Source organism: Perca flavescens, unplaced genomic scaffold (genome assembly GCF_004354835.1).
Source record: "Perca flavescens isolate YP-PL-M2 unplaced genomic scaffold, PFLA_1.0 EPR50_1.1_unplaced_scaf_10, whole genome shotgun sequence".
Lineage (NCBI taxonomy): Eukaryota > Metazoa > Chordata > Actinopteri > Perciformes > Percidae > Perca > Perca flavescens.
This window is the reverse complement of record NW_021166515.1, coordinates 24,763-39,139: the sequence shown is the minus strand read 5'-3', so window position 1 is coordinate 39,139 and position 14,377 is coordinate 24,763. Positions and strand designations below refer to the sequence as shown.

The window sequence follows — 14,377 nt, the reverse complement described above, 5'->3', positions numbered from 1 at the left end:
GCAGCCATCTTTGATGCAAGCCTGTTAATTACTCCTAAACCTAAATTAAATTATAACTCCTTTGAAAGTCTTGTTCTTAATCTTCAACATCCAAAATGGAAAACATTACAGCCAATTATATTCGTTGTTATTTACAGGGCTCCAGGTCCGTTATTCTGAATTTTTATCTGAATTCTCAGAGTTTTTATCATGTTTAGTCCTTAAATCAGACCAAGTACTTATTGTAGGTGATTTTAATATCCATGTGGATGTTGACAATGATAGCCTTAGTACTGCTTTCAACTCATTACTGGATTCAATCGGTTTCAGTCAGAGTGTGCACAAGGCGACGACTGTTTTAACCACACCCTCGACCTTGTGCTGGCATATGGTATTGAAATTGAGGATTTAATAATATTTCCAGAATTCGGTATTGTCAGATCATTCTTTAATCACTTTCAATTCTTACTACCTGACTATATTAAATTAGATAAAAGCTTCTACACCAGATGCCTATCTGACAGTGCTATAGCTAAATTTAAAGAAGATATTCCAACAGCATTCGACTCTATGTCATGCCTTAACATAACAGAGGACCTCTATGTTAACCTCAGTCCCTCTCAAATTGATACATTTGTAGACGGTTGCTACGACTTGCCTACGGACGACCTTAGACTCTGTCGCTCCTCTCAAAAAAAAAGAAGATGATGAAGAAAAGGAAATTAGCTCCTTGGTATAACTCCCAAACTCGCAAATTAAAACAAATCTCATGAAACCTCGAATGTAAGTGGCGTTCCCACCAAAGTGGAAGAATCCCGTTCGATTGGCAAGAAAGTCTGAAAACCTATAGGAAGGCCCTAAGAAAGGCCAGATCAGACTATTACTCATCACTAATAGAAGAAAAAAAGAACAACCCAAGGTTTCTTTTCAGCACTGTAGCCAGGCTGACAGATAGCCACAGCTCTACTGAGCCATCTATTCCTCTAGCTCTGAGTAGTGATGACTTCATGAACTTCTTTAATGATAAAATTACAACAATTAGAGATAAAATTCATCACCTTTTGCCTTCAACCTCTAACGGTTCACCTTTAAACGCAGAGTCGCTAGAAATAACGACTAGTCTCGACATATACTTAGACTGCTTTTATCCTATAGACCTTCAACAATTAATGTTAAAGATATCCTCAGCTAAGCCATCTACCTGTCTCTTAGACCCCATCCCAACGAGATTACTCAAAGAAGCGTTACCCGTGGTAAACACTTCATTACTAGATATGATCAATATGTCCTTATTAAAAGGTTATGTACCGCAGTCATTTAAAGTAGCTGTGATAAAACCTCTTCTGAAAAAACCCACCCTAGATCCTGAGGTCTTAGCAAACTATAGACCTATATCTAACCTTCCTTTCTATCCAAGATCCTTGAGAAGGTGGTTGCTAATCAGTTATGTGATTTTCTACATAGCAATAGTTTATTTGATGACTTTCAATCAGGATTTAGAAAGCATCATAGCACAGAGAGACGGCACTGGTGAAAATTACTAACGACCTTTTTAACTGCTGCAGACAAAGGACTTGTCTCCATTCTTGTTTTACTAGATCTTAGTGCTGCATTTGACACTATTGACCATTCAATCCTGTTACAGAGATTGGAACACTTAATTGGCATTAAAGGAATTGCTCTAAGCTGGTTTAAGTCCTATTTCTCTGATCGATCTCAATTTGTTAATGTTAATGATAAATCCTCCAAGTACGCTAAAGTTAGCCATGGGGTTCCTCAAGGCTCAGTGCTTGGACCAATTCTATTCTCCTTATATATGCTTCCTCTAGGCAATATTATTAGAAACACTCAATTAACTTTCACTGTTATGCGGATGACACCCAATTATACTTGTCAATCAAACCGGACGAAACCAGTCAGCTAGCTAAATTTCAAACGTGCATTAAAGATATAAAATCCTGGATGACCTATAATTTTCTGATGTTAAACCCTAACAAAACTGAAGTTATTGTACTGGGACCTAAACACCTCAGAACCTCATTATCTAAAGATATAGCTACTCTGGATGGTATTGCCCTGGCCTCCAGCACTACTGTCAGAAATTTAGGAGTTATTTTTGATCAGGATATATCCTTTAATGCCAATCTACAACAAACCTCAAGAACAGCCTTTTTCATCTTCGTAACATTGCCAAAATTAGGAATATCCTGTCTCAAAAACGACGCTGAAAAACTAGTGCATGCATTTGTTACTTCCAGGCTGGACTATTGTAATTCCCTACTGTCAGGTTGCTCAAATAAGTCCCTTAAGACTCTCCAGCTGATCCAGAATGCTGCAGCGCGTGTTCTCACAAGAACTAAGAGAAGAGATCATATTTCTCCTGTATTAGCTTCTCTGCACTGGCTTCCTGTTGAATCCAGGATTGAGTTTAAAATCCTTCTATTGACCTACAAAGCTCTAAATGGTCTAGCACCATCATATCTAGAAGAGCTCCTAATACCCTATTGTCCCACTAGAGCACTGCGCTCCCAGAATGCAGAGTTACTGGTGGTACCTAGAGTCTCTAAAAGTAGAATGGGAGCAAGAGCCTTCAGTTATCAGGCTCCTCTCCTATGGAACCAGCTCCCGATCTGGGTTCGGGGGGCAGAAACTGTAATCGCTTTCAAGAATGAACTTAAAACTCTTCTATTTGATAAAGCTTATAGTTAGGGGAGTGAGGAGTTGCAGTGTTCACCTAACTGGCCCACCTGCTTCTCTTCATAATTGTTAGACTAATAATACATAACAAAGTAGAGGGAGGCAGGCCAGCCAAGCCCGATCCGGCAGGGGAGAGTTCTAAGCCGAAAAAGCTACCTTTCCTTATGACCTGTCTCTCTTAGTTACGCTGTTATAGTTACGCTGTTATAGTTCTAGACTGCCGGGGACTTCCTTCCTTCCTTTGACACACTGAGCTGCTCTCTCCTCTCCCTTTCCATTACTTTTACTATTACTATTTGTGTGTATCCAGTCCCAGAAATGCTTGTTACTAATCCTAGCTTCTGGGAGTTTACTCCCGAGTCCTTATGTTTTTTCCCCAGCGTATTTCCTTGGAGAACGTTGGCACCAAGATCCTGGTTCCAGCTGTCGCCGTGGTCCTGCTGCACCCCTGCCGAGCTCAGCGGTGCCCTGCAATGTCATGCTTCTTCCGGCTGAACCCTGCAGCTTCCCGCTACATCCAGTCACTGTTCCATTATTAATGTGACTATTATTGCCACTGTTCATCACACCCCCAACCGCCCCGTCAGACACCGCCTACCAAGAGCCTGGGTCTGTCCGAGGTTTCTTCCCAAGAGGGAGTTTTTCCTTGCCACTGTCGCACTGCTTGCTCTTGAGGGAATTACTGTAATTGTTGGAATTGTTGGGGCTTTGTAAATTATAGAGTGTGGTCTGGACCTACTCTATCTGTAAAGTGTCTCGAGATAACTCTTGTTATGATTTGATACTATAAATAAAATTGAATTGAATTGAATTGAATATATACTACCGGTCAAAAGTTTGGGGTCACTTAGAAATTTCCATTCCAGACACAATACCTGCTGAGATCAGTTGTATTGTTTTTTTTAACCAGGGCAGCAGTTTTCAGATTACATTATTTGCTTACATAATTGCAAAAGGGTTCTCGACTGTTGTAGAAAAAAGTGGCTGAAGAAACACTTGAAATTCATGTTTTTTGGTCTAAACGTCATACCCAAATTAAAAGTGGTACAGCTCCCATATACTTTGACACTCAGGGGTGTGCCTCATATCATTGGAAAGGTGACTGATGTGGGTTTGTTTGTGTATTTGAGAAGTGTTGTATTTTGTAGTTTTTTGGCTTTTTTATTTGCACTTTTCAAATAGAAATAAAAAAACGCACAGACATATTTGTAGAAAAGAATTCATATAAAATCCATTTTTGAGTCTTTTAGCTTCTGAATTTGTTTCTGTAGTAAGCGGAGACGTGGCTAATGCTGTGTTGTCTGTCACCTGTCAGATGTGTTTACAGCAGTGTATTTTAATAATTTTACAGATTTATAACTTGGACAGAAATAAACAATCTCCATTCTAGCCTCTGTAACTCTGTGTCAGTAAGGCCTAGAATCACTCTGACACTTTTAACAAAAACTTGAGAATGTTTCCTTTCCAATGATATCAGGCACACCCCTGAGTGTCAAAGTATATGGGAGCTTTACCACTTTTAATTTGGGTATGACGTTTAGACCAAAAAGCATGAATTTCAAGCATTTCTTCAGACACTTCTGTCTACAACAGTCGAGAACCATTTTGCAATTATGTAAGCACATAATGTAATCTGAAAACTGCTGCCCTGATTAAAAAAAACAATACAACTGATCTCAGCTGGTATTGTGTCTGGAATGGAAATTTCTAAGTGACCCCAAACTTTTGACCGGTAGTGTATATATATTATACACAGCGTAATTACACTATACTATATATATAATTTATACACAGCTTAATTACACTAAACTATATATATGTTATACACAGTTTAATTACACTATACTATATATATATATATATATATATATATATATATATATATATATATATATATATATATATATACACACAGTAATTACACTATACTATATATATACGTTATACACAGCTTAATTACACTATACTATATATATGTTATACACAGCTTAATTACACTATACTATATATATATATATATATATTATACAGTTTAATTACACTATACTATATATATGTTATACACAGCTTAATTACACTATACTATATATATATATATATATATATATATATCATACACAGTTTAATTACACTATACTATATATACGTTATACACAGCTTAATTACACTATACTATATGTTATACACAGCTTAATTACACTATACTATATATACGTTATACACAGCTTAATTACACTATACTATATATATATATATATATATATTATACACAGCGTAATTACACTATACTATATATATACGTTATACACAGCTTAATTACACTATACTATATATATATATATTATACACAGTTTAATTACACTATACTATATATATGTTATACACAGCTTAATTACACTATACTATATATACGTTATACACAGCTTAATTACACTATACTATATATATATATATATTATACACAGCGTAATTACACTATACTATATATATACGTTATACACAGCTTAATTACACTATACTATATATATGTTATACACAGTTTAATTACACTATACTATATATATGTTATACACAGCTTAATTACACTATACTATATATACGTTATACACAGCTTAATTACACTATACTATATATATACGTTATACACAGCTTAATTACACTATACTATATATATAATACACAGTTTAATTACACTATACTATATATATATATATTATACACAGCTTAATTACACTATACTATATATATATGTTATACACAGCTTAATTACACTATACTATATATGTTATACACAGCTTAATTACACTATACTATATATACGTTATACACAGCTTAATTACACTATACTATATATATATATATATTATACACAGCTTAATTACACTATACTATATATATGTTATACACAGTTTAATTACACTATACTATATATATGTTATACACAGCTTAATTACACTATACTATATATACGTTATACACAGCTTAATTACACTATACTATATATATATTATACACAGCTTAATTACACTATACTATATATATATATATATATTATACACAGTTTAATTACACTATACTATATATATGTTATACACAGCTTAATTACACTATACTATATATACGTTATACACAGCTTAATTACACTATACTATATATATATTATACACAGCTTAATTACACTATACTATATATGTTATACACAGCTTAATTACACTATACTATATATACGTTATACACAGCTTAATTACACTATACTATATATATATTATACACAGCGTAATTACACTATACTATATATATACGTTATACACAGCTTAATTACACTATACTATATATATACGTTATACACAGCTTAATTACACTATACTATATATACGTTATACACAGCTTAATTACACTATACTATATATATGTTATACACAGCTTAATTACACTATACTATATATATATTATACACAGCTTAATTACACTATAATATATATATATGTTATACACAGCTTAATTACACTATACTATATATATGTTATACACAGCTTAATTACACTATACTATATATATATTATACACAGTTTAATTACACTATACTATATATATGTTATACACAGCTTAATTACACTATACTATATATATATTATACACAGTTTAATTCCACTATACTATATATACGTTATACACAGCTTAATTCCACTATACTATATATATATTATACACAGCTTAATTACACTATACTATATATGTTATACACAGCTTAATTACACTATACTATATATATATGTTATACACAGCTTAATTACACTATACTATATATACGTTATACACAGCTTAATTACACTATACTATATATATATATATTATACACAGTGTAATTACACTATACTATATATATATAGGTTATACACAGCTTAATTACACTATACTATATATATATACACGTTATACACAGCTTAATTACACTATACTATATATACGTTATACACAGCTTAATTACACTATACTATATATACGTTATACTCAGCTTAATTACACTATACTATATATATATATATGTTATACACAGCTTAATTACACTATACTATATATACGTTATACACAGCTTAATTACACTATACTATATATATGTTATACACAGCTTAATTACACTATACTATATATATGTTATACACAGCTTAATTACACTATACTATATATGTTATACACAGCTTAATTACACTATACTATATATATATGTTATACACAGCTTAATTACACTATACTATATATATGTTATACACAGCTTAATTACACTATACCATATATATGTTATACACAGCTTAATTACACTATACTATATATATTCGTTATACACAGCTTAATTACACTATACTATATATATGTTATACACAGCTTAATTACACTATTCAATTCAATTTTATTTATAGTATCAAATCATAACAAGAGTTATCTCGAGACACTTTACAGATAGAGTAGGTCTAGACCACACTATAATTTACAAAGCCCCAACAATTCCAACAATTACAGTAATTCCCTCAAGAGCAAGCAGTGCGACAGTGGCAAGGAAAAACTCCCTCTTGGGAAGAAACCTCGGACAGACCCAGGCTCTTGGTAGGAGGTGTCTGACGGGCCGGTTGGGGGGTGATGAACAGTGGTGATAATAGTCACATTAATAATGGAACAGTGACTTCGAAGCAGCAGGGTTCAGCAGGAAGCAGCAGGGTTCAGCAGGAGGCAGCAGGGTTCAGCAGGAAGCAGCAGGGTTCAGCAGGAAGCAGCAGGGTTCAGCAGGAAGCAGCAGGGTTCAGCAGGAAGCAGCAGGGTTCAGCAGGAGGCAGCAGGGTTCAGCAGGAAGCAGCAGGGTTCAGCAGGAAGCTGCAGGGTTCAGCAGGAAGCAGCAGGGTTCAGCCGGAAGCAGCATGACATTGCAGGGCACCGCTGAGCTCAGCAGGGAGTGCAGCAGGACCACGGCGACAGCTGGAACCAGGATCTTGGTGCCAACGTTCTCCAAGGAAATACGCTGGGGAAAAACATAAGGACTCCGGGAGTAAACTCCCCAGAAGCTAGGATTAGTAACAAGCATTTCTGGGACTGGATACACACAGGGGTCCAGAGAAAACTACTGAGTCCGACATTGTCTTTTTATGTATGCACAAAGTGACTCAACATTCAATTTAGTGATCTCTGATTTACGACCATTACCCCCACGTGAAGTATGATCTTACTGTATTTACGCTTCTTTTAGCCAGCAGCTCTAGATGGGTTTCTATATCGCCCGCTCTGGCCCCGGGGACACATATGACCGTGGGTACTTTAGCCGGGGCCGCCCGGCTTCACATATCGCAGTATAGAGCTCCCAATAACCAGAGCTGGCTTCACATATCGCAGTATAGAGCTCCCAATAACCAGAGCTGGCTTCTCATATCGCAGTATAGAGCTCCCAATAACCAGAGCTGGCTTCACATATCGCAGTATAGAGCTCCCAATAACCAGAGCTGGCTTCACATATCTCAGTATAGAGCTCCCAATAACCAGAGCTGGCTTCACATATCGCAGTATAGAGCTCCCAATAACCAGAGCTGGCTTCACATATCACAGTATAGAGCTCCCAATAACCAGAGCTGGCTTCACATATCACAGTATAGAGCTCCCAATAACCAGAGCTGGCTTCTCATATCGCAGTATAGAGCTCCCAATAACCAGAGCTGGCTTCACATATCGCAGTATAGAGCTCCCAATAACCAGAGCTGGCTTCACATATCGCAGTATAGAGCTCCCAATAACCAGAGCTGGCTTCACATATCGCAGTATAGAGCTCCCAATAACCAGAGCTGGCTTCACATATCGCAGTATAGAGCTCCCAATAACCAGAGCTGGCTTCACATATCTCAGTATAGAGCTCCCAATAACCAGAGCTGGCTTCACATATCGCAGTATAGAGCTCCCAATAACCAGAGCTGGCTTCACATATCGCAGTATAGAGCTCCCAATAACCAGAGCTGGCTTCACATATCGCAGTATAGAGCTCCCAATAACCAGAGCTGGCTTCACATATCGCAGTATAGAGCTCCCAATAACCAGAGCTGGCTTCACATATCGCAGTATAGAGCTCCCAATAACCAGAGCTGGCTTCTCAGCGGGTGTATCACTGAGTAGGGAGAACCTGTTAGAGAGGCGAAGACGCTCGGTTTAGAGCGACCGTCATCATGTGCACTCCTGGTTCTAGATCTAACGCCACGCTTCCCTCTAACGCCACGCTTCCCTCCGGCCGCCTTCCCTCTAACTAACGCTACGCTAACGCCACGCTTCCCTCTAACGCCACGCCCTCGGACAGTCACCCACCGCCCGGCTGCTCGGGGTTTGACGGGGACAGCTAGCAGAAGTTAAAGAAGCTACAGAAGCTACAGTATGGTGGTCCGCATTAACCACATGGTGCTGGCTAGCTACGGAAGCATACGATTCTGATTCCACGGTGCGGAGCCGTGACTCAAATTCACTAAGCCTTGCCTCCAGAGCAGCGAATATACTACATTTATTACATGTATCGTTATCACTAAAGGAGGCAGAGGAATAGCTAAACATTTGACACACAGAGCAAGAAAGAGCAGGAGAGGGAGAGGAATTAGCCATTGCTAATGGCTAAGCTAAAGTAGCTAACAGCGTTTTAACAATTGTAAATTCAGCGAGTCAGTCACTGTAAGTGAAGCTAAGTATAAGTGCTTGAGTAAAAAAATTATAATTCAAATGCAATCCAGGCAAATAGCCGCTAATTTAGCCAGTAAAGCAGAGTTCAGTAAGTTTTTGCCGGAGCAGCAAACTAGCGTTTGTAACACGGGAACACCGGAAGTGACACAATACGCTCAGCTTACACGTCAGCACGTCCCGAGAGAAACAGAGAGCGATGAGAGCGATTGGGTAGCTGAGGTTTCCACAGACGATAGTGAGCTGTTCTCTGGAGTTTGGTCTTTAAATGACAAAAAAATAAGATGATGATTAACACTGTACAATATTACACAATGTCCATGTGTGCTTTTTAATAGTTGTGTGTTGTATGTTGTTTTTACTTACATTTTGTTTCCAAACAGAAAGAAGCTTTCTGGCTTGTACAGGTCTTAATGCGGTCATCAAATCAGCCTCTGTTACAAAGCGTATATCATCATACGCCTAGACTCCAATGGATTGCAAGTGCTCTTCCAGGATGTTTTTGTGTACTGCTGGAAGTTCTGGTAGGACTTCCATGATGGCGACATCTAGGAAGGTTCGCTCTGAGTCACTCATATTTGCACTGAAGAAGAAATGCCACCTTCAAAACAGAACAGAAAAAAAAAATATACAGTATATACACTTAACAGAGCAGGGACATGCATCAGGTAACACTTATATTAATGTAAAACCATTTACAGTGAGAACTAAGTGAGCTTTAATTGGACTTTATTTTGCCACAATACTGTGTTTTAGTGGAATGACTTGGTATCCATCAAGAATGTATGATTCCAAAGGATAGAAATCAGGCAGGTCATTAATGTTGATACACTCTAACCCAAGACTGTCCTTTGTTACAGAATACAGATGGTATTCTGAGAGCAAGATGCCTTTGTGGATATCCATCAAAACATACAGATGTTTCATTCTTAATCAAGATGAGGAGAAGTTCACCAAACTCCATATACTCATCATTTCTGTACACAAGAAACTGTCCTTTTTTATATGCAGTGCCCTTGTACTGAATGTCTGTGGTAACTGTGGTATTGCTTTCTGAAAAGGCTAACTCCCTGACTGCATGTTTAATAGTGTTACTGTAGAGGCTGGGATAAAACGCACAGCTGTCCTTCACTTGCAGTAGTTTACTGCATTCTTGCCCTGCTAAAAGATATGCCTGATACATCTGATGACGCTCTGACAAACTTTGACAAATGTTTTTTAAGTTTTTCAAGTGTCTGGCACATCTTTTAAAATAACTGTTTACTTTCAAACCTAAGCGTCCATAACCTAATCAATGGACCAAATTTCAAGAACAGTGCTGAATAATGGCGCAAATAGTGGTGCTTGGGTTTTAGTTGAATTTCAGGAAACAACATCTTTCTCAATTCCAAATATTCTTGGATCAATATGTCAAGATATGCTATTTGGGACAAGGAAATGTTCTGAGCACAAATAAGATCCACAATGTCTTTTAGCTGGAGAGCTAACTGCCATACTTCATCGTCCTGGTTTTGCACTTTGTCACCAATCAAAACTGGTAGCAATCTCAAAAGGTTCCAGTTTTGAATGGCTTGCCCTGATAACTTGGCTCCGTCAGGATTAACAGCACATGGCTTTGTGAGTGCTTCAGATCCTTTATACTTAAACTGTTTGATGCGCCTGTTTAAGAGTGAGTATGAAAACCATTTTTTCTTTTTTATAATGTTCTTCAGGTATAGTGCTAGATCATATGACAAGACTCTTTCAAAGAGGTCATGACCTAAACAAGGTGGGAGACCAGGCTGGGATACGTGAAAAGACTCGAGGGTATTAAAGATAGAGTTTACCTTTATTCCTCTGAGGCCTTGGATGTTTTCAGCCTGGAGATCAGCAACAGCCGCATCATATGTCTCTGGGGTGCGTTGAGGACCACAGGCATTCGGATCAGCCGAATCATTCTACACTATGATTCTCTGGCATATCACAGGCTGCACTAGTTGTTGGCATGGCTTCATGTGTGTTTTCTGAATCATCTGTACTGGCAATGACATCTGGGGGCTGAGGGGGAGTTTCCTTGTTCATGTCATCAGTACCATCAGGGGAGCATGCTTTATGCTTCCTACACATGTGAGAAGTAAATGATGACTTTTTTGTGAACATGTGCTTACAACCACTTACTGGACATGACACAGACATGCCCTCTCCAATATGTTCATTTAAATGAGACACTAGCTCTTTCACCGTGTGAAAATGGCAGGCACATAATGAAACTGCGCATTTTAAATTTGCAACAACAGCTATAGGAGCAACTTGCGATGCAGTTGCATTGTGCACACGATAAAAATGGCCCTTGAAAGCAGAGTAAGTGGTAAATGTTTGACTACAGTTGGCGCCAACACATTTGGATAGACAACGGGGCTCATTCCTATGCACTCTGTAATGTAGTACATAGCCTCTTAATGTATCCAATTTCTTTTTACAAAAGACGCAGGTGATCATTTTTGGCATTTTAAGTGTCTGCCTGTGCTTTTCAGCTGAACTAAGTTATCATGCATTGACCTAGCTAGCTAGCTACTGGTCTTAAATATCAATTGGTTTTAGCACACATTTTCGTTTGGTCTTGGAAAAAACAGTAGGCTAAATGTGAAACTTACCGTGCAAACTTTCAATTTTCCAATTGAACAGCAGCAGACGTTTCAAAAATACTTGTGTTAAAATCGCAGATTTGTCCTAAAAACTTTTAAAATGACAAAATGGTCCAAAGGTTTCTGCTCCGCTCATGTGTTCTCTGCAGCAAGTGCTGTTCTGGTTCGCTCGTTAATTACGTCAGCCGCAACCGTGAACGAGGAGCTGCTTCTCCCGCTCCTCCCGCCCTCATTATCCAATCAGAGACAAGCTTCAGCTGCACACTATGAAATTCAAAATTAGGCGGACTCTGTGCAACCTATCAGATTCACAATGAATTTTTTTGTGAAAACATTTTTATTACCTCAATTTGCATTGTTTCATCAATCATGTTAAAAGTACAGCATAAAATTTGTTTTGTCATGAGTATTACAGTATTTCTCTGTTTTTTATAGTAATATTTGTAGTTTTAACAGATACATTTAATTATAATCACATATAGTTGTTATAAATATAACAAAAACATTCTGTTTAATAGTTTACAAAAGTTCACTGTGATTTAAACAAACAATATATGTTTTTGGGTTTACAAGACTTTTCTGTAGGGATTTTACATAGTTTTTATGTAAATTTCACGGTCTTTTTTTACAGTGTAAAACTTATTTCACTGTATATATATATACTACAATATTTGAGGTTGATGTTTTAACATTTTTATAAGAAGTAAAACTGGGCCGTCAGTTTATATCCAGTAGAAGGATGTTAACCCTAATGTTGTCCTCGGGTCAAATCTGACACGTTTTCTAAGTTTTTTATATCAGAAATATGAGTTTCTTAACAACCAAATTGTCTCATAATAACATGGATGCAGCATATATGTTGTAGGAACCCAGACAACATATACATCCATTACACCCAAATGAATTGAAAGTATTGAACTGAAAATTTATTTTACACTAAAAAAACGTTGTATGGAAGCATCCACGTTATTTTTTTTTGACAATTTGTTGAAAGACACCCACATTTTGGATATAAACTATTTGAAAATGAGTCCGATTTAACCCAAGGACAACAGGAGGGGTAAATGTTGATCATAGTGATGTCCTGAGGGAGGAAAGGCTTTCTGTGTCTGGTTGAGTTACAGCCCCCCCCAGAGGAGAGCAGCTGGAACAGGCTGGGTCCAGGCTCTGCTGTGATTGGCTCCTCTGATCATGTGATATCTGAGAAAAAGGAAGCCAGAGACAATGAGAAGACTGGGTGAGCGTGCTGCCTGCAGACCAAAAGGTAAGAAAGAGCTGACTCACGCTGGATTTAAAGACTTTTAACTACTACTATTTAAACTACTCATTCTGCACAATAATATATGTATATATATATATATATATATATATATATATATATATATATATATCTCCTGTATCTGGATCAGGTTTACCCTGCAGGTCTCTGGGATTTTATATGATCCTGTATCTGGATCAGGTTTACCCTGCAGGTCTCTGGGACTTTATATGATCCTGTATCTGGATCAGGTTTACCCTGCAGGTCTCTGGGATTTTATATGATCCTGTATCTGGATCAGGTTTACCCTGCAGGTCTCTGGGACTTTATATGATCCTGTATCTGGATCAGGTTTACCCTGCAGGTCTCTGGGACTTTATATGATCCTGTATCTGGATCAGGTTTACCCTGCAGGTCTCTGGGACTTTATATGATCCTGTATCTGGATCAGGTTTACCCTGCAGGTCTCTGGGATTTTATATGATCCTGTATCTGGATCAGGTTTACCCTGCAGGTCTCTGGGACTTTATATGATCCTGTATCTGGATCAGGTTTACCCTGCAGGTCTCTGGGACTTTATATGATCCTGTATCTGGATCAGGTTTACCCTGCAGGTCTCTGGGATTTTATATGATCCTGTATCTGGATCAGGTTTACCCTGCAGGTCTCTGGGACTTTATATGATCCTGTATCTGGATCAGGTTTACCCTGCAGGTCTCTGGGACTTTATATGATCCTGTATCTGGATCAGGTTTTACCCTGCAGGTCTCTGGGACTTTATATGATCCTGTATCTGGATCAGGTTTACCCTGCAGGTCTCTGGGACTTTATATGATCCTGTATCTGGATCAGGTTTACCCTGCAGGTCTCTGGGACTTTATATGATCCTGTATCTGGATCAGGTTTACCCTGCAGGTCTCTGGGACTTTATATGATCCTGTATCTGGATCAGGTTTTACCCTGCAGGTCTCTGGGATTTTATATGATCCTGTATCTGGATCAGGTTTACCCTGCAGGTCTCTGGGACTTTATATGATCCTGTATCTGGATCAGGTTTTTTACCCTGCAGGTCTCTGGGACTTTATATGATCCTGTATCTGGATCAGGTTTACCCTGCAGGTCTCTG

At 37.7% G+C, this 14,377-nt stretch overlaps 1 protein-coding gene and 1 long non-coding RNA gene across 2 annotated transcripts in view; one reads left to right on the top strand and one right to left on the bottom strand.

Moving 5' to 3' along the window:
* The window catches only part of LOC114551471 (BCL-6 corepressor), a 60,244-nt gene extending 51,190 nt beyond the window's left edge, over positions 1–9,054 (top strand). Inside the window, exon 13 of the mRNA XM_028572519.1 lies at positions 8,894–9,054. Within this exon, the coding sequence (XP_028428320.1) occupies positions 8,894–9,054 (161 nt within the window). The remainder of the gene's footprint in view (positions 1–8,893) is intronic.
* A 789-nt stretch (positions 9,055–9,843) lies between these two features.
* Positions 9,844–12,157, bottom strand: LOC114551476 (uncharacterized). The gene is made up of 3 exons (XR_003691899.1): positions 12,003–12,157; positions 11,196–11,467; positions 9,844–9,970 (listed from the first exon to the last, which is right to left on the bottom strand). It is a non-coding gene; the product is annotated as an uncharacterized LOC114551476 (long non-coding RNA).
* Between the last annotated feature and the right edge of the window lie 2,220 nt (positions 12,158–14,377).